The sequence below is a fragment of the Felis catus genome, chromosome C2 (assembly GCF_018350175.1).
Source record: "Felis catus isolate Fca126 chromosome C2, F.catus_Fca126_mat1.0, whole genome shotgun sequence".
Classification (NCBI taxonomy): Eukaryota; Metazoa; Chordata; class Mammalia; order Carnivora; family Felidae; genus Felis; species Felis catus.
The window spans coordinates 125,895,013-125,915,862 of NC_058376.1; the positions used below are offsets into that span (position 1 = coordinate 125,895,013).

General features: G+C 41.5%; 1 protein-coding gene across 7 annotated transcripts in view; it reads right to left on the bottom strand.

The window, feature by feature from the left end:
• The window catches only part of IL20RB (interleukin 20 receptor subunit beta), a 34,391-nt gene extending 17,045 nt beyond the window's left edge, over positions 1-17,346 (bottom strand). The window contains exons 1-3 of one of the 7 annotated variants that reach the window (XM_019810665.2): positions 16,928-17,295; positions 3,620-3,819; positions 1,952-2,142 (exon numbers count right to left, since the gene is read on the bottom strand). In XM_019810665.2, coding sequence (XP_019666224.2) covers positions 1,952-2,142; positions 3,620-3,693 — 265 coding nt within the window. In that variant the 5' untranslated portion in view covers positions 3,694-3,819; positions 16,928-17,295. Of the gene's footprint in view, positions 1-1,951; positions 2,143-3,619; positions 3,820-3,980; positions 5,219-16,927 lie in introns of those variants that run through there. The other 6 variants (XM_006936381.4, XM_045037559.1, XM_023260535.2 and 3 more) reach the window with 6 other exon arrangements.
• Positions 17,347-20,850: the final 3,504 nt, after the last annotated feature.

A 20,850-nucleotide genomic window follows, 5' to 3' on the forward strand; every position in this document is an offset into this window, starting at 1 on the left:
GAATTTGAGACCATGCCTTTCCATATTTCTAGACTCTTGTGTGGGGATATTTAGTCTCTGTATGAGTTGATCTCAAAACTAGCTATATATGAGAACAACCTGAGGAAGTTACAAACTCCCAGTGAACAAAATGCACACTGATTATTTAAATCAGACTCTCTGGGGATGGGCCCCAGACATGTGGTTCTAAAGCTCTGCTGTGACTGGAATGTGCAATCAAGGTTAAGAACCTCTACTCTCAACAAGGCTTCCCCTTAACTGGGGCGCCTGGGTGGCTTAGTCGGTTAAGCATCCAACTTCAGTTCAAGTCATGATCTCACCGTTCATAGGTTTGGGCCCTGCGTCAGGCTCTGTGCTGAGAGCTCACAGCCTGGAGTCTGCTTCTGCTTCTGTGTCTCCCTCTCTCTTTCTTCCCCTCCCCCGCTCACATTCTGACTGTCTGTCTCTCTTTCTCAAAAATAATCAATGAAAAAAAATTTTTTTAAATAAGGCTTCCCCTTAAGAGTAAGAGAGCTTTTTCAGAAGAGCCTTAAAACAAGATTTTTCACATGCCTGGGGAGAAGTTAGGGTGGCCCTTTTCAAAGGCAAAAGAACAGATTTAATACCCCTTTCGGAGTCATGATTCCATCCTAAATCTGTAGCTAACTCCACCTACGCAGCGATCACAGAGGATGACATCTTCTACCTTCTGGTGCAGGTATAGAGGCTCCTTCCTGTTCCTCAGCTGCTCCTGCAGTAAGACCTTTTCCTGTTTACACAGGGCTTCTCAAGCACAAGTTGTTACTGCACACCATTGCCCACATAGTTTTATAAGCATTTTCTTATCTCCATCTGACCTATGCCTTCCTTTCCAACAATAGCTGCCAGTCCCCAGCGATGGTCTTGGCTATAGTCCCAGGATTCTAGGAGCTGGAGAGAGGTGGTGCTGGGTGCTGCCTGGGCACTGCACCCTCCAGTGACCCTCAGCCTCCGCCAGTGCCTCATACTGGGATCCCACTGCCCCCACGGTATCTGCTCTCAGTGCCTGGGGAAAGAGGCCTGGGCAGAGAAGCCCACATTTTGCACCAAAATTCCTATTGATATCCCATTCTGGGGGTCTCACTCCTGCCCCCACCTCTTCCCTCCTTGGCTCTCTGGCTCTCGACTCTGGGCATCCCCGAGGTAATAATAATAATAACACTTACCAGTAGCTGAGTGCTATGATAGGACAGCACTGCCCAGAACACTTACATAGTACACCTTATATGGTCCCCACAACTACCCAGTGAGGCAAACTGTTGCCCTTCTTATGGGTGAGAAGGCAGGGAGCCAGCTATCAAGTGGCTGAGCTAGGATTTGAATCATACCACTCTGACTCTAGAGGGCCAATTTCCCCTTCACATCTGTCTTCACCTTCCTCAGCCCCTTCTACCTTGGCCTCCCTCATGTTCCGATTTCTACCCAATCCTTCCATGTTCCCCACCACCTGCAGACCCTGACAGAGACAGCCAGGAATGACTTCCAAAGTCTCTTCCAAAATGAGAGGGCATGTGGGAAGCAGTGGCAATTTTTATTTATTTATTTATTTATTTATTTATTTATCTATTTATTTTAGCGGTTGAGATTTTTTTTAATGGACCAGTTAGGGGGCATCTGGGTGGCTCAGTCGGTTAAGCATCTGACTCTCGATGTCATCTCAGGTCATGATGGAGCCCTGCATCGGCCTCTTGGCTATCAGCTTAAGATTCTCTTTCTCCCTCTCTCTCTGGCCCCTCCTCCACCCACACATGCACACCCACTCTCTCTCTCTCAATAAAAATAAACATTTACAACAAATAAATAAATGGACCAGTTAGGACTGTTTGTGTTCAAGGCTAATTTGATGCTAACAAGAATTCTGAAACTCTCAGTGAATTTGGTTCCTGAAGGGGAGGCCAATGGGGATGGGGGAGTAAGAAGAGAAGTGCCTTACTTGAATTTCGATTGAAGGGAGGCTTCAGAGTGCTCCAGGCTGAGGTCTGTGAGCCCTGGGTGGCCCTGACACGGAGATTGTATGGCACAGTGGCAGTGATGTCATCAGTGATGTCACACTCAGGACCTTTGGTGGGTGAGCACCAGCTGCTGGGGATCCAGACGTGGCTCATGTACAGGCTCTCGTACTCTCTGGCCAAGGAGAAGAGGACATCGTGTCATACCAGCCCCTTCTACCTAGGCTCAATGATGGGTGCAAGTAACTGCCTCATTGACCTGCTTTTTATGGATCAGCAAAAGAAGCATTTGCTCCTTTCTCCAGTTCCTCCATCCACCTCCTTCACCCACCATCCATACTTTCTTACTCCTTTTATCACGGGACAAGGGAAACCTAGGCATAAACCCCAATCTGTCCTGGCCTCTCCATCTCCACAGCACCCCCTGAATCTTGGCTACTTTCATCCCTGGCTTTGCTGTGGTCTCCTGACTCAGCTTCCACTTCTGGTGTTCTTCAAACCATTCATCACTCAACAGATCATGACATTTCTCTTCTTAATGGCTTCCAAAGCACTTAGAACAGAATCCAAACTCTTCCCTGGGACCTGCAACACTCTCTGGCCTTCTCTGCCCCTAAACATGATGTTCCCTCTACACTGGCCTCCTTGCCATTCCTCCCATGCTGAGCTCTTATTACCTTAGGACCTGTGACTACCTGTTCACTGTGGCTCAAATGTTCCATCCCTGCTGTTCACAATGCTCCTCCTGTCCTTCAGATACCGGCTTAAACATATCTGAAACCGCCTAGAGCAGTGTGGCCCGATAGAACATTTTCCATATCGGTGTTGTTCAATATGGTAGTCACTAGTCACATGTGGCTATTAAGAACTTGCGATGTGACTCATATGACTGAAAAACAGATGCTTTAATGTGATTTTAACTGATTTAAATTTAAGTAGCAATCTGTGTCTAGTGCTACCACACTGGACAGTGTAGACCTAGTGTATTTGATTCTTTACCATTTTACTGTCTGTCTCCTCTTCTAAATGGAAGCTCCCTATACCTAGAAATTTTGTCATCTGTACCCTTGAGCCTAGAGAAATGTCTACACACATAGGTGTTCAGTGTGTATTTACTGTTAATGAAACATATTGAGAGCCTTCTGTGTCCCTGTCTCTTCTCAAGAGCTCTCAGAGCCTGGGCACCTGAAGAAGAGTAGATCCTGCCTAACCCCAGGTCCTGCTAATCTTTAGGATCATGATTTGTTTTGGCTCCTACAGGCAAGATCATAGTCAGGAAAACTGAGGCCTCCCCCACCTCCAAAAGATCTGTGACTCCAATGATTTATCCACCTCAAGTCAGAGCCAAACTCATTTCTTAAGATTTTCTTTAGCATTGGACAGTTGGCTCACTGTTGAAAAGAAGCTCTACCAGAATGTGTTTATACACACTTGTATTCCCAGAGAGCTCACTGTAAAATCTACAGCACAATTTCCCTTGCTTCTTCAACTGTCCCAATGCCCATGCAAACAGAGGAGGCAGATCGTGGAAAATAATCTATCCCTGGGCTCACCAAGCCTCCTTCAGCTCTGGCATGACGACTGTATCTCCAGGAATCAACTACTCTTTAAGGGAGAAAAATTAAAAACAAAACAAAACAAATCAAACTCACCCCTGGTACTCGACGAAATAGTATATTATTTCTCCAGGCACCGTCACTGGGCTCCACGTCAAGAGATGCTTCATGTTGGTTGATTGTACAGAGAGGTTCTGAGGGGCAGGCAGGATGGCCACTCCATCTGGGATTGAGGTAGTTAGACAGGCTGACACTTGAACTCATATCAGGGGAATGTCACAGCTTCAAATTAGTATCTAATGAAAGGCCTCACATGTTAATAAAACTGAAACAATTCTAATTTTATCATACTTGCATTAATGCTAAATTGTTGCTATCGTCATTGTAATTCTGCCTTTGGTGATAAATGGCATATTAACATTAGCAATAATAATGGCTGATATTATTAAGCACTTACCATGTTCTATCTAGGCCATGTGTTACATTGTTACATGATTATCTCACTTAATCCTCATGATCATACTGTGAAGTAAGGACCATTGGTTTCTCCACTGTATAAATGAGAAAACTAAAGCACATTATTTACAACTCTTATGTCAGATCCACCTAGATGCAGGCCTTGACTCTGCCACTGACCATGTGACTAAACCCATGCAGGTTCCGGCCCCTTTCTCATTACCTCCTTCCACTATTGCCACTCAGGTACCAAAGCACATCCCTTCACATCCCCCAAAAATCAAATGGGGAGTCAGCTGCCAGCTGGGAAATACAGGCTCAGGTCTGCTGTGGAAGGAGTCCAATCCAGAAGGGCACCAAGCCAGATGGTAGACTCCACTCCAGGCAGACTGCAGGCCCCTGAGGCAGCTGGGACACAATCATCTGCTCACACAGGTGTGTGGTGTGCCCAGGGTGTGCACACAGTGGGTCTATGGTTTTCACACAGAATCAAAGAGACCTGTGAAACTGAAGCTGCACTCCTAAGGAGGTGGGCAGTCCTGGGATTCATCCCTGCATGCAGCCAAGGGTGCAGTCTGGATCTTCTGCTGTGGTTCTTCTCCTCCCACTTTGACACAGCTCTCTTTTAGTCCCTAACACCTGCCTCCCTTTGCTGTTACAACCACAGTGATAACATCAGTAGCACAGTGTGGGGGGAACTGGGGCCCTCACCAGGGGCCTTTTCATCTCTGTGCCTGTGTCCAGATTGGCACCTGTTGTTCATTATCAAGCCCTGTGACCATGAGGGGATGGGGGGCTGATGCCCTTGCTTCTCTAATGTAGGACCCCAGTGATACACCTCCATCCTACTCTTGGCATCCACGACCCGCCCTACAAGGAAACACCTGGGGTACCCACAGGAAGGCCTCTTACCCTCCCCACTCAATTTTGCAATCACCCCAGGGGTGAAAAGGAAAAGAGCCAGCTGCAGTGGGGTGGCACAAGAGGGTGGGGCATGATTCTCTCTGACATCCTTCCTCTGCTAAAGTATTCAAAATATTTCTCTAGTCAGATATATGGGTATCACATAGCTATGTAAATATACAGCTATAATTCATAACTTTAAGACTCTCAAAACTGAAATCTCCAGGCAATGGTTTCCCTGGAGAACACTACCAAATTTTTTTTTTAATTAACACCAATTTTATACAACCTTTTCCCACAAAATAAAAGAACTTTCCAACTTATTTTATGAAGCCAGTATTACCCTGAAACCAAAATCAAAGATAGTAATATATTTTAAAAACAAAAACAAAAACCAACAGAACAATATATCTCATGCACTTAGATGCAAAAATCTTGAACAAAATACTAGCAATCCCAACTCAATAATGTATAAAAAAGATTATACACCATGACAAAGTGGAATTTATTCCAGGTACGCAAGGCTAGTTCAACATTTGAAAATCAATTAATGTAATCCACCATATCAAAAAGCTAAAGAAGAAAAATCCTACAGTCATATCAATTGACACAGAAAAAGTACTTATAATATCTAACACTCATTCATGATTTTACAAAGAAGACGTCTCTCTTCATGTTAAGAACAGCAAGAAGGGGCGCCTGGGTGGCTCAATCATTCAACTTTGGCTCAAGTCATGATCTCAAGTCATAATCTTGCAGTTCGTGAGTTCAAGCCCCACGTCAGGCTCTGTGCTGTCAGCTTAGAGCCTGGAGGCTGCTTAGGCTTCTGTGTCTTCCTCTTTCTCTGCCCCTCCCCCACTCATGCTCTGTCTCTCTCTCTCTCAAAAATAAATTTAAAAACGTTTAAAAAAAAAAAAGAACAGCAGGGAGTTATCTCAATTTGATAAAGACCATCTACAAAAAACCTACTCATAATACCTTACTTAATGGTGAAAGACTTCAATGTTTTCCCCCTAAAATCAAGAACAAGGCAAGGATGTTCATTCTCACCACTTTTTTTTTTTAATTTACATCCAAGTTAGTTAGCATATGGTGCAATAACGATTTCAGGAGTAGATTCCTTAATGCCCCTTACCCATTTAGCTCATCCTCCCGTCCTCAACCCCTCTAGTAATCCTTTGTTTGTTCTCCATATTTAAGAGCCTCTTATGTTTTGTCCCCCTCCCTGTTTTTATACTATTTTTGCTTCCCTTCCCTTATGCTCATCTTTTCTGTGTCTTAAAGTCTTCATATGAGTGAAGTCATATGATATTTGTCTTTCTCTGACTAATTTCACTTAGCATAATACCCTCGAGTTCCAACCATGTAGTTGAAATCACCACTTTTATTCAACATAATACTGAAAGTTCTAGCAACTGTCATGAATCAAACAAAAGAAGTAAAAGGCATTACAGATTGGAAAGGAAGTAATAAAACTCTCCCTGTTTGCAGATGACATGATAGGCTATGTAGAAATTCCCATGGAATGAGGGTGTCTGGCTGGATCAGTCAGTAGAGCATGCGACTCTTGATCTCAGGATTGTGAGGGTGAGCCCCACATTGGGTGTAGAGAATACTTTAAAAAAATAAAGGGGCGCCTTGGTGACTCAGTTGGTTAAGCATCTGACTTGGGCTCAGGTCATGATCTTGCAGTTTGTGGCTTCAAGCCCCACACTGGGCTCTGTGCTGACACTACCAAGCCTGCTTGGGATTCTCTTTCTCTCTCTCTCTCAATCTGTCCCTCCCCCACTTGTGCACTCTCTCTCTCTCAAAATAAATTCACTTGAAAAAAATAAAATAAAATAAAATCTTAAGAGAAGATCCCACAGAATCTTCAAAAACAAAAACAAAAACCTCTTACAACTAATAACTGAGTTCAACAAGTATTATTATAGGATACAAGATAAACATAAAAAATTAATTGTATTTCTATATATTAGCAATGAACATTTATATACCAAAATTAAAAATGCTATTTACAATCACTCAAAAAAATGAAATAGTAATAAATCTTAGGTATAGAACATATCTAGGATCTGTAGAGAGAAAACTCCACAATGCTGGTCAAGGATTTCAAGGCCAAACTAAATAAATGGAGACACATACTGTGTTAATGGACTGGACAATTCAACATAATTAAAATGGTAATTTTCCCCAAGTTCATATACAGATTTAATGTAATTCCTATCAAAACCCATCAAGGATTTTGTAGATATAGATAAGCTTTATCTCAAATGTATAAGAAAACAATTTTGAAGAAGAATAAAATGAGAGGAATAAATCTACCCAATTTCAAGACTTATAGTAATTGAGATTGTGTGGTATTGGCCAAAAAAAAAAAAAAAAAAAAAAAAAAAAGACACATAGACCAATGAAACAAAATAGAGATCCCAGAAATAGACCCACACAGATATACTCAACTGATTTTTGGCAAAGGCACAAAAGTAATTCAATAGAAGATGAATAGCCATTTCAACAAATAATACTAAAGCAATAGGACATCTGCAAGGCAAATAATAATACATCTCAACCTAAACCCTGCACCTTATTTTAAAATGAACTCAGATGGACTATAGAGGGGTACCTGGGTGGCTCAGTTGTTTGGGCATCAGACTCTTGATTTCGGCTCAGGTCATGATCTCACAGATGATGAGATTGAACCTCGTAGGGCTCTGTGCTGGGATTGGAGCCTGTTGAAGATTTTCCTCTCCCTCTCCCTCTGCCCCTCCCCCTCTCACACACGCATGTACATGCACTCTCTCAAAAAAAAGGATAGACTGAATGTAAAATGTAAACTCTAAAACTTTTAAGAAAAAACAAAGGAGATAATTTTCAGGGCTAGGCAAAGAGTTCTTACTCTTGACACCAAAAACTAGACTCATAAAAGGAAAAATTTATAACTGAGCATCATCAAAATTAAAATCTTTTTTTTTTGTTTATTTATTTATTGACTGATTTTGAGAGCAAGACAGCAAGAATGAGCAGGAGAGAGGCAGGGCAGGGAGCAGGGTTGGGGAGAGAGGATCTGAAGCAGGCTCTGTGCTGACAGCAGAGAGCCCAATGCAGGGCACGAACTCACAAACTGTGAGATCATGACTTGAGTTAAAGTCAGACACTTAACCAACTGAGCCACCCAGGCCCCAAGATTAAAATCTTTTGCTCTGCAAAAGAACCTATTAAGAGAAGGAGGAGACAAGCTACAGAATGGGAGAAAATATTAGAAAACTACCTATCTCACAAAGGACTCATGTCTAGAACATGTAAAGAACTATTAAAAATCAACAGTAGAAAAGCAAACAATAATTAGAAAATGGGAAAAAGACATGAAGAGACATGTCACTGAAGAGAACATACAGATGGAAAATATGTACATGAACAGATGTTCAACACCATTTGCTATTAGGAAAATGCAAGTTAAAACCACAATGAAATAGCCACACACAGTTATCCAGATGGCTAAAATAAAATAAATAATTAAAAAAAAAAAAAAAGACAAAACCAAATCCTGGTGAGGATGCAGAGAAAGTGGATCACTCATATATTGCTGGTGGTAATGTAAAATGGTATTTGCCATTCTGGAAAATACATTAGCAGTTTCTTGTAAAACTAAACTTATAATTACTATACAACCCAGCAATTGTACTCTTGGGCATTTATCCCAAAGAAATTAAAACGTCTATCACAAAAGATCTATACACAATGTCCATAGACAAACTGGAATCGACCTATATGTCCTTCAAGAGCTGAATGGTTAAACAAATTATAGAATATCCATCCATGGAATACTAAAAGGAACCAATTAGTGACACACAAAACAACTTAGGAATCTCCAGGGAACTTTGCTGAATAAAAAAAGCCAATCCCAAAAAGTTACATACTGTATGATTCTATTTATATAACATTTTGAAATTATAAAATTTTAGAAATGGAGAACAGATTAGTGGTTGCCGGAGGTTAGAAACAGTGGGGAAGTGAGGGTGGTAAGAGGGAGGTGGGTATAGTTATAAAAAGGCAACAGGAGGTATCATTGTGATGTCTGAACTGTTCAGTATGCTGATTCTGGTTGCAAACACACAAACGTATACACACACTTGTCCACACACACATAAACTAATGTGTACAAGTAAAACTGGAGAAATCAGAACAAGACAGAATTGTATCAATGATGTCAACATACTGGTTGTGATATTATTCTACCGTTCTCCAAAATACCACTGGGGGAAACTGGGGTCCCTGTATTATTTCTTTTTTTTTTTTTAAGTTTATTTATTTATTTTGAGAGAGAGAGAGAACACATGTGTGCATTCTCACGTGAGCGGGGGAGGGGCAGAGCTAGAGGAAGAGAGAAAATCCAAAGTAGGCCGAGTTGTCAGTGCAGAGCCCAACACAGGCTCCACCTCACGACTGTGAGATCATGACCTGAGCCGAAATCAAGAGTCTGACACTCAACTGACTGAGCTACCCAGGTGCCCCAATCCCTATATTATTTCTTAAAACTGAACGTGAATCTAGAATTTCCTCAACACAATTTCAATTAAAAAAAAACAACCATAATATCATGACATATTAATAGTATTAATTCTGATTATGTGAATGACAGGATATATTTTAAAAGATCATGATGGGCACCTGGGTGGCTCAGTCAGCTAAGCATCGGACTTCAGCTCAGATCATGATCTCACAGTTTGTGGGTTTGAGCCCCGCATCAGACTCTGTGCTGACAGCTCAGAGAGAACCTGCTTCAGATTCTGTCTCCCTCTCTCTTTCTGCACCTCCCCTCCTCACGCTCTGTCTCTCTCAAAAATAAAATAAACATTAAAAAGAGAGTTTAAAAGATCATGATGGTATAAACTCAAAATGAAATGCACCTAGGAAAAATGTGAAGTTCTATAATTAGGTCCAGTCAATTAAATCAGTGAGGGAGACCTGTTTAGGGAGGGTAACCTGATGATTAGGTCACTTAAGGATTTAAGCAACACGCTCTGAGGTTGAATTACGCAGTATGTCTTTCTTCATAAGAAGGCACCTAGGGCAGGAAAACAGCAAAAGATGTCCCAACCTTTAGGTGGTTCCATTGTGTTAATGCAATAATTTGCACTTGTGTGACTCTCTTCTACCTGTGGAACTTCACAGAATCCATTCACAAATCCATTGTGGGCAAAATACTCAGTCTCCTTCCTTTATCAAAATGAAAACTGCTGCTGCTTTTTGAGCCCTAAAGGTAACGTCTTTAATATCCTTATGCTATTTGTATAGTGTATTCCAAATATCATCTTTGTTTTGCCCGGGTTTATATAACACATGTACACTGGGTATGAGATGGAAAAACAGTAATGCCCATGAACTACTGAGGCCAGGCAACATTTAATAGAGTTACATAGAAAGTACCACGGCACTGCATGAAGAATGATTCCTTTTCTGCTAGGACACTAACCAGGAAATAGGAAATGACTCTATGAGATGGAAACTCAAGCCAAAAGTGATTCTTCCCACCTTCAAAGTGTTTAAAAAAAAAAAAAATCCTCTCCAACTGTTACAGAATATGGTCTTGAGAACACAGTTAAGGGGAGAAAAAGAAAACTTTGTTATCCACACAGCATTCTCCTTTATAAGAAGTGTCCTCAGTCATGTGTATTGATGTCAAGTCTCTGAAGAAACCAGTTAAAAAAGACTCTACCTGATGTAAATGTGCAAGTGCAAAAACAAAGAATACAGTTGACCCTCAAACAACAAGGGATTGAACTGTGCAGGCCTCTCATACACAGATCTTTTTTGATAAATACAGTACAGTACTATAAATGTATTTTCTTATCCTTATGATTTTCTTAATGGCATTTCTTTTTCTAGCTTACTTTATTATAAGAATACAGTATATAATACATGTATTATATGAAATGTGTTAATCAACTATTTATGTTATTGGTAAGGCTTCTGGTCATTAGTAGCCTATTAGTAGTCAAGTTTTGGAGAGTCAGAAGTTATATGTGGATTTTCTATTGCACCGGGATTGGTATGTTGTTCAAGGCTCAACTGTATAGTCAAGGGGAAAGTAAGAGTAAACTTGGAAGTGTGGACAGGACAGAGATTGGCCACATTGAGGAGGGTGCAAAGTCTGAAAGAATTCTATCTCTAGCCATGCTGGATAGGAATTCGCACCAGAGTTGGAGAGAGATCCTGGAACCCTCTGTATAATCTTTTGGTTCCTTGTAAATATTTATGCTTTTTTTGCATAAAGAAATTTAGCATCTTAAAACAACACACGTTTATTATGTTACAGTTCTGTAAGTCAGGAGTCTTACACAGGTCTCACTAGGCCTATGAGTTGGCAGGACTGCATTCTTTCTAGATGCTCCAGAGGAGAATCTATTTCTTTGTACTTCCAGCTTCTAGAGGCTGCCTGCATTCCTGCTCATGGCCCCCTTCTTCCATCTTCAAAGCCAACAATGGCTGATTGATTCCCTTTCATGCTTCAAATTTCTCCTTCCTTCTCTTCTGTCTTCCCATCTCTCTCTCACTGCACCCAGAAAAGGTTCTCAATTTTTCATGTATTAGATTGGGCCCTCTCTGATAATCCAGGATAATCTCCCAGTCTCAAGGTTTCATAATATTAATCACATCTTTAAAATTCCTTATTCCATGGAGGGTAACCTACTGCAGGTTCCAGGGATTAGAGCATGTACATCTTTGGAGGACCATTTTTCTGCTTATGACATGGGGCTTACACTACAGAGGATATTGGCTCTAAAAACGACACTATGCCCTAAAATTCCTCCCTCAAATACAGTCAATTATTGTAAGAAAATTACTCTGTATATGAGCAGAAGAAAAGGCCAAGGCTGAGCAAGGACATGGCTGCTGAGCAGGCTGCTGGCATCACTCGCTGCTGCAGAAACTGGTGCCTACAACCCAGCTTTAAAAGGTACGCAAACAAATTCATGCCTCAGGAAAGTGACAGATTAATTCATAGTCTTAAAGTATGGTCTTTGGATCAGCAGCATCACATTACCCAGAAGCTTATTAGAAATGCAGACTTCAGGCTACAACCTACATTTTATTGAACCGGAATCTGCATTTTAACAAGATCCCCAGGTAATTCATACGCACATTAAAGTTTGAGAAACATGGGTCTAGAGGCTATTCTCAACCATGGCTGCCCCATTAGAATCATGAGGGAGATGGTTTGATTTTGTTTGGTTAAGTTTTGTTTTAAAATAATTTCAGACTTAGAGAAGAGTTGCAAAATATAGTACAGAGAGCTCCCATATACCCTCTACTTCATATACCCTTCTACTTCAGCCATCCATATGTACATAAGCATAGTACAATTACAAAAATCAAGATATTAACATTGATACAATATCATTGATTAAGCTTCAGGTTTTATTTAAATGCCACCAGTTTTTCCCCTAACGTCCTTTCTTTTTTTCCCAGGAACCAATCCAGGATCCCACATTTAGTTACCACATATCTAGTTAGTCTCCTCCAGTCTGTTCTTGGTCTTTATCTTTATGACATTCCTTTTTTAAAGAGTACTACTCAGTTGTTTTGTAGAATATTCCTCAGTTTGGGTTTTTCTGATGTTTTCCCATAATTTGACTGAGGTAATACTTTTTGGCATGTATTCACAGGGAGTACATGATGTTAGTATGTCTTATTCCTGGTGGTGTTAGGCGTCTCTAATGTAAAAAGTACCATTTCCCCCTTTGTAATTAATAAATAACTTAGGGGAGATACTGTGACACTATGAATATTCTGCTTCTCCTCAAACTTTCATCCATTAATTTTAGCGCTTACTAATGGCTAGTATTTGCAACAATTACTGCTGGGATGTTCTAGTTAACGGTGATTTTTCCATTTATTAATGAGAATTCTGTAAGGAAGAGCTGTTCCTTCTCCTCTATTTATTTATTCATTTATTCCTTCGTTCAACTACTTATATTAGTATGGACTCATGAATATTTATTTTATTCTATTGTTACTTACTTTGTTACTCAAATAATTCCAGCTTTGGCCATTGGGAGCTCTTTGAGATTGGTTCCTGCGTCCTTTTGACTTACTCCCACTCCTCACTCTCTTTTTTCATGTTATTTTTATTAATAAAATTGTTATTTTTGGAATTATTTTAGATTTACAGAAAAAACTGCAGACAGTACACAGAGTTTCTATATATCCTTCACCCAGCTTCCCCCAATACTATCATCTTATATAGCCATGATATATTTGTCAAAACTAAGAAACCAACATTGGTGCATTACTACTAACTAAACACACTTATTTGAATTTTGCCTGGTTTTCCACTAATGTTCTTTTTCCAATCCAGGATTTAATTAACGATACTCATTTCATTTAGGCCTCCATCCTTTTTGGAGCACTTTCTTACCACAAATGTTCTAGATTTGTATTTTCTCTGCCCAGTCCTGGAACAAACCACTTCTCTCAGAAGGCCCACCCAGAGAGTTTTGAAACATCCCAATGGCCAGGAAGCACCCTAGATTAATTAAGTCAGAATCTCTGGCTGTGAAACCCAGGCATTTAAGAGCTCTCCAGGTGATTGCAATGTGCATTTGAGTACCACTAATCCAGACCTTACCCACCCACCCCCACACCGTTGCCAAAGAGTAGTTGAAACTATAATAGTGAAGTCCCAAATGCCAAAGACTTAAATGTATTTCCCAGCAGGCCTTTAGGTTTCCTAAAGACAAGAGACTCCAATTTGTCCATCTATAATCAGCGCCTTGCCCAGAACCCAGCACATAGTGGGTACCAGAAGTGCCAAGTGATGAAAGCTAAGTAAGTGAAGCAAGGCTTGGCTCCCTTCATGAAATTAGCCTCAGCCTGACTTCCTTTTTCCTAATCCCCTATGTTGCTTTGGATATTTTTGCTGCTAAGTAAAGGCTGCCCACCGCAAAGCCCCTGGGCAAAGTTTCCAGGCAGAAATCCTTGTTTCTCCTCCCTACAATGATGCCATGCTGGCATCCTCCCACTGGGTCTGCTGTCAGCGCCCCTCATTTGGGTTCCTTTCTGCCACTTTCACCTCCAACGGTCTTTATGGCAAATGCTCAGAAAAGGTAGTACCATTCCTTTATTCCCTGTATTTTGTCCTCCCTTTTCCTGGTGTGCTTCAGTGTCTCAGCTGCTTCTGCAGAGAAGTGCAAAGGGCACAGGCTCTGGAATCAGCCAAACCAGAGTCAAATTCCAATTCTCCCGCTTACGAGATGCACAAACTTGGGCAAATCACTGAACCTCTTTGAATCTCTGTTTCCTAGGATGTAACATGGGGATAACACCACCTACCTGACAAGATTGATGTGAGAAGTCAAGAGAACATTTTTGCTAATCTGGAGCACAGTGTGTGCTCAGAAACGGCCAGTGTGATTGTTGTGGCCATTATTATTGTTGTTGCTGTTGGTGGTAGTAGTAGTAACAGCAGCAGTAGCGGCAGTAGTAGTATGGGAGTAGTAGTAGTAGTGGTGGTAGTAGTGGGAGGGGGAGGAGGAGGGGGAGGAGGAGGAGGGGGGAGGAGGAGGAGAAGGAAGGGGAGGAGGAGAAGGAAGGGGAGGAGGAGGGGGACAAGGAGGAGGACGAGGAGGAGGAGGATGAGGACGAGGAGGAGGATGAGGAGGACGAGGAGGAGGACGACGAGGACGAGGAGGAGGAGGAGGATGAGGAGGAGGAGGATGAGGACGAGGACAAGGAGGAGGAGAAGGAGGAGGAGGATGAGGAGGAGGACAAGGAAGAGTAGGACGAGGACGAGGAGGACGAGGAGGACGAGGAGGAGGAGGACGAGGAGGATGAGGAGGAGGAGGACGAGGAGGACGAGGAGGAGGAGGATGAGGACGAGGAGGAGGAAGACGAAGAGGAGGAGGACGAGGACGAGGATGAGGAGGACGAGGATGAGGAGGACAAGGACGAGGAGGAGGAGGAGGACGAGGAGGACGAGGAGGAGGAGGATGAGGACGAGGAGGAGGAAGACGAAGAGGAGGAGGACGAGGACGAGGATGAGGAGGACGAGGATGAGGAGGACAAGGACGAGGAGGATGAGGACGAGGATGAGGAGGACGAGGAGGAGGATGGTGAATAGACTGTGCTAAACCCCTGACTTGTGCTTGTGCAGATAAATCACAGAGTGACCTCTGGAAAGACCAGCAATTACCTTTACCTCATTATAATAATAAAATCTCCACCCAAGGAGGAGCACACGGTCCATTTACCTAACATACACTGTATGTACAGGCATGTTGCCTTAAGGTGCATGTGTGACCTTATGCCCACCTCTATATACCATGACAAGGCCTCCCTATCTGAATATTCATCCTAACCCTAAATAAAAGGAACCCATTCACCCTTGGGAGTTACTGCTTTTGAAGCCATTCCCCCATGATCTCCTTATCTGCTGCAAATACAAGTTTTCTTTGTGCAACAAATGAAGCCGGTGCAGTTTCTGACTCCTCAAGAAGCGAACTCACATGGGTTCAGTTACATAACTATGTATGGTGATGGATGTTAACTAGATTTATTATGGCGAACATTCTGCAATATGTACAAGTACCAAATCATTATGTTGTATATCTGAAAGTAATATAATGTTATCTGTCAAGATACCTCAATAAAGGGAAAAGAACCTGGGGGGAAAAATGCTGAGCTTTCCCCTTCTCATTCGGCCTTCCCATCTTCTCCCTCTGGCTTAGTGCAGGGAGTGTTTTTCTGGCAACTTGTTCCACCAACTGATCAATCAGCTAACTGACCAATTAACCAACATGTTTAGCCTATGCTAGGAGCTTCGAGGACACCAGAAAAGATGCCCAGGCCCTTCCCTCAGGTCAGTGCAATTAACAGAAGTAGCCCACCCAAGTAGAGTATGTGGGGTCAAGGGTCAAAGGGGAGAGCAGTCCAGCAAGAGTCTGAAAGAAGAGCGACCCATCCAGAAAGATGATAGGAGGTTGGGCCAGAGATGGTGTTTCTGGTGGGAAGCATCATAAAAGCCAGGAGGAGGAAATGAGGGTGTTACATGTCAGTGTGAAGACAGCAGCTGCCTGTAGTTTGTATTTGTTGTCAAGGAATAGTGAGAAATAGACTTGAGGCCTGAATATGCTGGGTCACGAAATAAACAGCAGATTCGAACACCATGTGTTGAGCAACTGGGACACCATAAACCTGATGTTAAAGCCGATTCTAAACATTTGCAAATCACTTTAGCAGTAAGTTGTTGCCGAATTGAAACTAAAACAATTAGTTCTCAGTTAAAAAAAAAAAAAAAAAAAAAAAGAGAAGACAGGAAGTACTCAAGGCTCCTACCAACACTGCGAAGTGCCCAGTACCTTGGAGCATTAAAATTAGAAATTTCTCTTAAAGGTGTTTTGACATGAAGAAACATCAAAGACTAAAGAGCTTCAATTTTGGAACAATAAAGCATGTAGGTACAAGCAGCCAGGGGTGGAGCAGAGAAAATTATGTAAACTGACTGGTAGGGAAAATGCCCCAAACCAAATTTTTTAAAATGCTATGGAATATCCAACTGCTACTCCTTCTGCAGTGATCAGGAAAGAAGTCCAATTTTTGTAAGTCTTATACCCGATATCAAGATTGCAAAGTAAGCCTTTTTATTCATGTGTATTTTGTCAGAATCTTTATCTTACTTTAACCTGTCTTTACAGATAACATCTCCAAAGCACACACAGACTGAGATGACCATGTTGTGCCTTTTAAAACCAGATGAGATAAATAATAAAATGCATGGAGCTCTGCTAACCTTTAAACTATTTGTTCTGACATTTTATTTTTCTAGATTGTTCTGTGACCATTCGGAAAGAGATTTCCAACTAGAATGCTGGCTTTTGCTTTATGATATGGGGATGAAGGTTTAGGAAGTGAGAAACCTTTTTATAGAAACAGACATAAGATGTTCTACACATATGTTACAACTCCAAATTCTGCTGAAGTTATTTTTCACCTTCTTAACCTATATTTGAATCCCAAGCTATTGGCTATATCCTAATTCGTACTTACCAATGAGCAAACATGGAATCAAGGTGTAGAAAAACCACATGATAAGACTTGCCAAAATTTCTTCTAGAACCGTAGAGGGGGTCTGTATTTGGCCAACTCAGCTCGACCTGGAACACCGTTTCTTTCCAGAATGAAGCATTCTGTCCATCTCAGCCATCCTTGCTTCAGAATGTAGATGTTGGAGCTGAGGTCTGAATTGCTGTGAAGCCTGAATTGTTCTAGGAGGAGCCAGCCCAGACAGCTCAGAAGGGGCGGGCTGTGCAGCACCCTCCTTTCTGTCCAAACCCATATATTGCATCAGAGGGAGTGGTCTAGGAGAGCTCCAGAGAAAAGATAACTCTGAGGAGCTTCCATAGAGGCCCCACTGGTGGTGAGCCAGCAAGATTATTTTACCCTCTCATCAAATAGCTATCCTCTTCCAAGTCTCCGTCTTGTGAGTTCATTCAAGCTGAGTACTTATTAGCTCCTTGTGCTACATACTTCAGAAAAAGTAGTTAAAATTTTTTCTAATATAAAATTTTTTAAAGGTCAGAAGGTAAAGAATATAGCTTTATATTTGCTTCTATTGGCAAAAAGAAAACCTGGAAGGAGATACAGAAACTAACAAGATTGGTTACCTTGGGGCAGAGAGAGAGGGAATCGGGAAGATGTAGGAGAAAAATGGGACTGACTCCTTGCAATTTATTTTGTGTGTTTGGGGGCTTTCCTTGGAAATTTTTTATTGTAGTAAAATACATGTAACATAAAATTTACCTTCTTGATCATTTTTAAATGTACAGTTCAGTGATATTAATTCAAATTGTGCAACCATCACCACCATTTGTCCCCATATCTTTTCATCTTGTAAAACTGAAACTCTGTATCTTCCTTCCCCTTAGCCCCTGGCCACCACCACTATACTTTCTGCCTTTATGATTTTGACTACACTAAGTATCTCATATAAATAGAATCATGCAATGACTTGTCTTTCTGTAACTGACTTACTTCACTTAGCATAATGTCATCTAGGTTCACCCATATTGTAGCATATTGCAGAATTTCCTTCTTTTTTAAGGCTAAATCATATTCCATTGTATGTATATACCACAGTTTGCTTAGGCATTCATTCACCCATCAGTGGACATTTGAGTTGCTTCCACCTTTTAGCTATTGAATACGCTGTTATGAATATGGGTATAGAAACATCTCTTTGAGACCCTGCTTTCAATTCTTCTGGGTGCTGTATCTTTTTATACTGTGTGATGTATACATTAGTGGGAGAACATGGGTTTTAGAGTGCCGCAGATTTTGTTTCCAGTTTCAGAACTTATTTGCAACATAACCTTAAGAAAGTTAATCACTTATTCTTTCAACAAACATTCACTAAGGGCCTACTGTATACTAGATCTGGGAATTCAATAGTTCCTGCCCTAAACCAAAAACTTACAAACTAGTGAGGAAGATACGTATGGAACAAATAATAAATCAATATTGAAGATGAAGTGACAGATATATAGGAGCATTAAGGTAAAATACCTAACCTAGCCTGGGGGATTAGAGAAGTCATCCTGAAGGAAGTGACTTTTAAGCCGAGTAATAAATGCTGAAAAAAATTAGTGAGGCATGCTGTACTTAGGGAACTACAAGAAGTTTCATTCAAATGGAGAGCAGCAAGGCTGGGTAATGGGGCTCAAAGGCAGACAGGACCAGGATTCCAGACAGCTTTGAATGCCTTGTTGAAAGGTTAGAGTTCATTCTGAGAGCAATGAAGGTCAAAGGAGGGATTAAAAGCTCAAATCTGACCATGTTATTCCCTGCATTTGAGCTTTAAAAAGTTTGTGACTGGAGTGGAGAAAACAAACAATAGAAGGGGCCAAACTGGAGGCAAGAGGACAAGGAGTAAACTATGTTGGTCAGTGAGATGAGAGATGTTGTTGGCTTCCATTAGGTTTTCCTAGGTCTGTAGACAGAAGTGACTAAATTCAAAAGATGAAGGAGGTAGAACTGACAGCTCTTAGATTTAGAATGGATTAGGAGGGTGGAGAGGGAGAACATGACTTTCAAGTTCTAGGTTTGAGTAACTGGGTGGATGACAGCACCTCAATTGAAATAATGGAAAGGAGGAGGGAGAGGTGGTTTAAAGCCAGGCAGGGTTGAGGGTGGTACAGTAAAAGGTTGCATGTGTTAAGCTTGATACACTGCAACTTGAGATGCTTATGGGGCAGCTGCAGTCTAAGTATGTTAACGATCTTTGTCTCAAGTCTATGGGGGTGTCAAAGGTATGGCGCCATTTCCCCTACCTTCAGCATTCCAGTGGTAGCTGAGACCAGGAAGTGGGTGAGAACATTCAAGGAGAGTATGTAGATTAAGGAGACATGTGGATGTGCTCCTGGAGAAGACTCACATGTAAGAACCAGCACAAGAAAAAAGAAACAGGGAGAAAAAATAGGTCACAGAAATAGCCCTGGAACAAACTATGGTCCTGGAAATGATGAAGGATGGAGAAATCAAGGGGGAGTGCAGAAGCGTCACTGAATTGATCGTTGAAAAATGTCCCCTGGATTTAGCACCAGGAAGGCCATTGTAATCTAAGAGGAGTTTCAGTGGAGAGCCTGGATCAGAAGATAGTTGTAGGTTGAGAAGTGGATGGGAAAAGTAGTACTCCTTTGATGTGAAGGGGAAGAAAGCAACTCCATAAGCCTCATGTTTTCATTAACACAATAGACAATATTTTACATAGTAGTTGTGGGATTAAAGAATACAGACAAAACAAATTAGCCCAGTGCCAGGAAATCAGTAGTCTTCACAAAGCTGTATTAACCATCTGTAATATTAATAATGTTAACAATAAACACAGGGGTGGCTGGCTGGCTTAGTCAGTGGCAGATGTGACTCTTGATCTCAGGGTTGTTGGTTCGAGCCCCACATTGGGTGATTACTTAAAAATAAAATCTTTAAAAAAATACAGTAAATAGTTGACTCTAATTAAACTAGCCCTTTGGTTAGCTCTGCTAGCTAGCCCTTTCCAGCTCCCCATCTTATGGTTTGGCCCCTGGATCAGCAAAGAAAGGCTTCCAGTTCAAGATCTCTACTAGAGGGTAGTAGTTAAAAGAATGGGCTCTAGAGACACAATCAGTTGGCATCTGGGATCTGCCACTTACTAGCTGTTTTTTAGGCAAGTCATCTAAACAGTCTGTTTTAGCGTCCTCAATTATAATAGTACCTAATTCCTAGCACTGTTGTGAGGACAAAGTGAGATGGTACACTTAGAATGGAGTATAGCAAAGTAAGTCTACAGTAAATATTAGCTATATATATATGTATTTTACTACATCATGGTCAAGAACACTTGGTGGATACTCTCCTCGATCCCAGCAATGTGAGTCAGTGGCCACATCTGTGTCCTGACCTCTGGTCACCAGCTGATTGTACAGTCTCCCACTGCTCTCCTGGCATCTGATACTGGTTCCCTTTGCCTTTGGGTCTGCACACACCCCAACTTGGGAGTGCTTCATATATGCTGGCCTCACCACCTGTCCCCAGTTTTATCTTTGTTCTCCCAGTCCTGGTTTCCTAATTCCTCTATCCTAAATCCCCTTCTGCCCACAATCTCCATGTGTTAAAAGCTAACAATAAAAGTCAACATGTACTGGGTATCTACTATGTGCTGGGAATTGTCTTAAAGACTTTCCACAACCATAAACATTTCCATGTTTTATACAACAGACTTGCGAGGTAAGATTTGATTTCCAACTTTTCAGATTAGGACAGAGGGCTCAGAGAAATTTATTTACTGTATATCAGAGAGCCTGTCAGGGATGGAGACAGGAATTCCAACCAAGGTTTGCATTAACTCCACGTCCCCGTCATTCACCTTACTGTCCTGTAATGTGTTTGAGGAGCACAGTGTGGTGAGTGATCCCAGAGATTAGCAATGGTTTTAG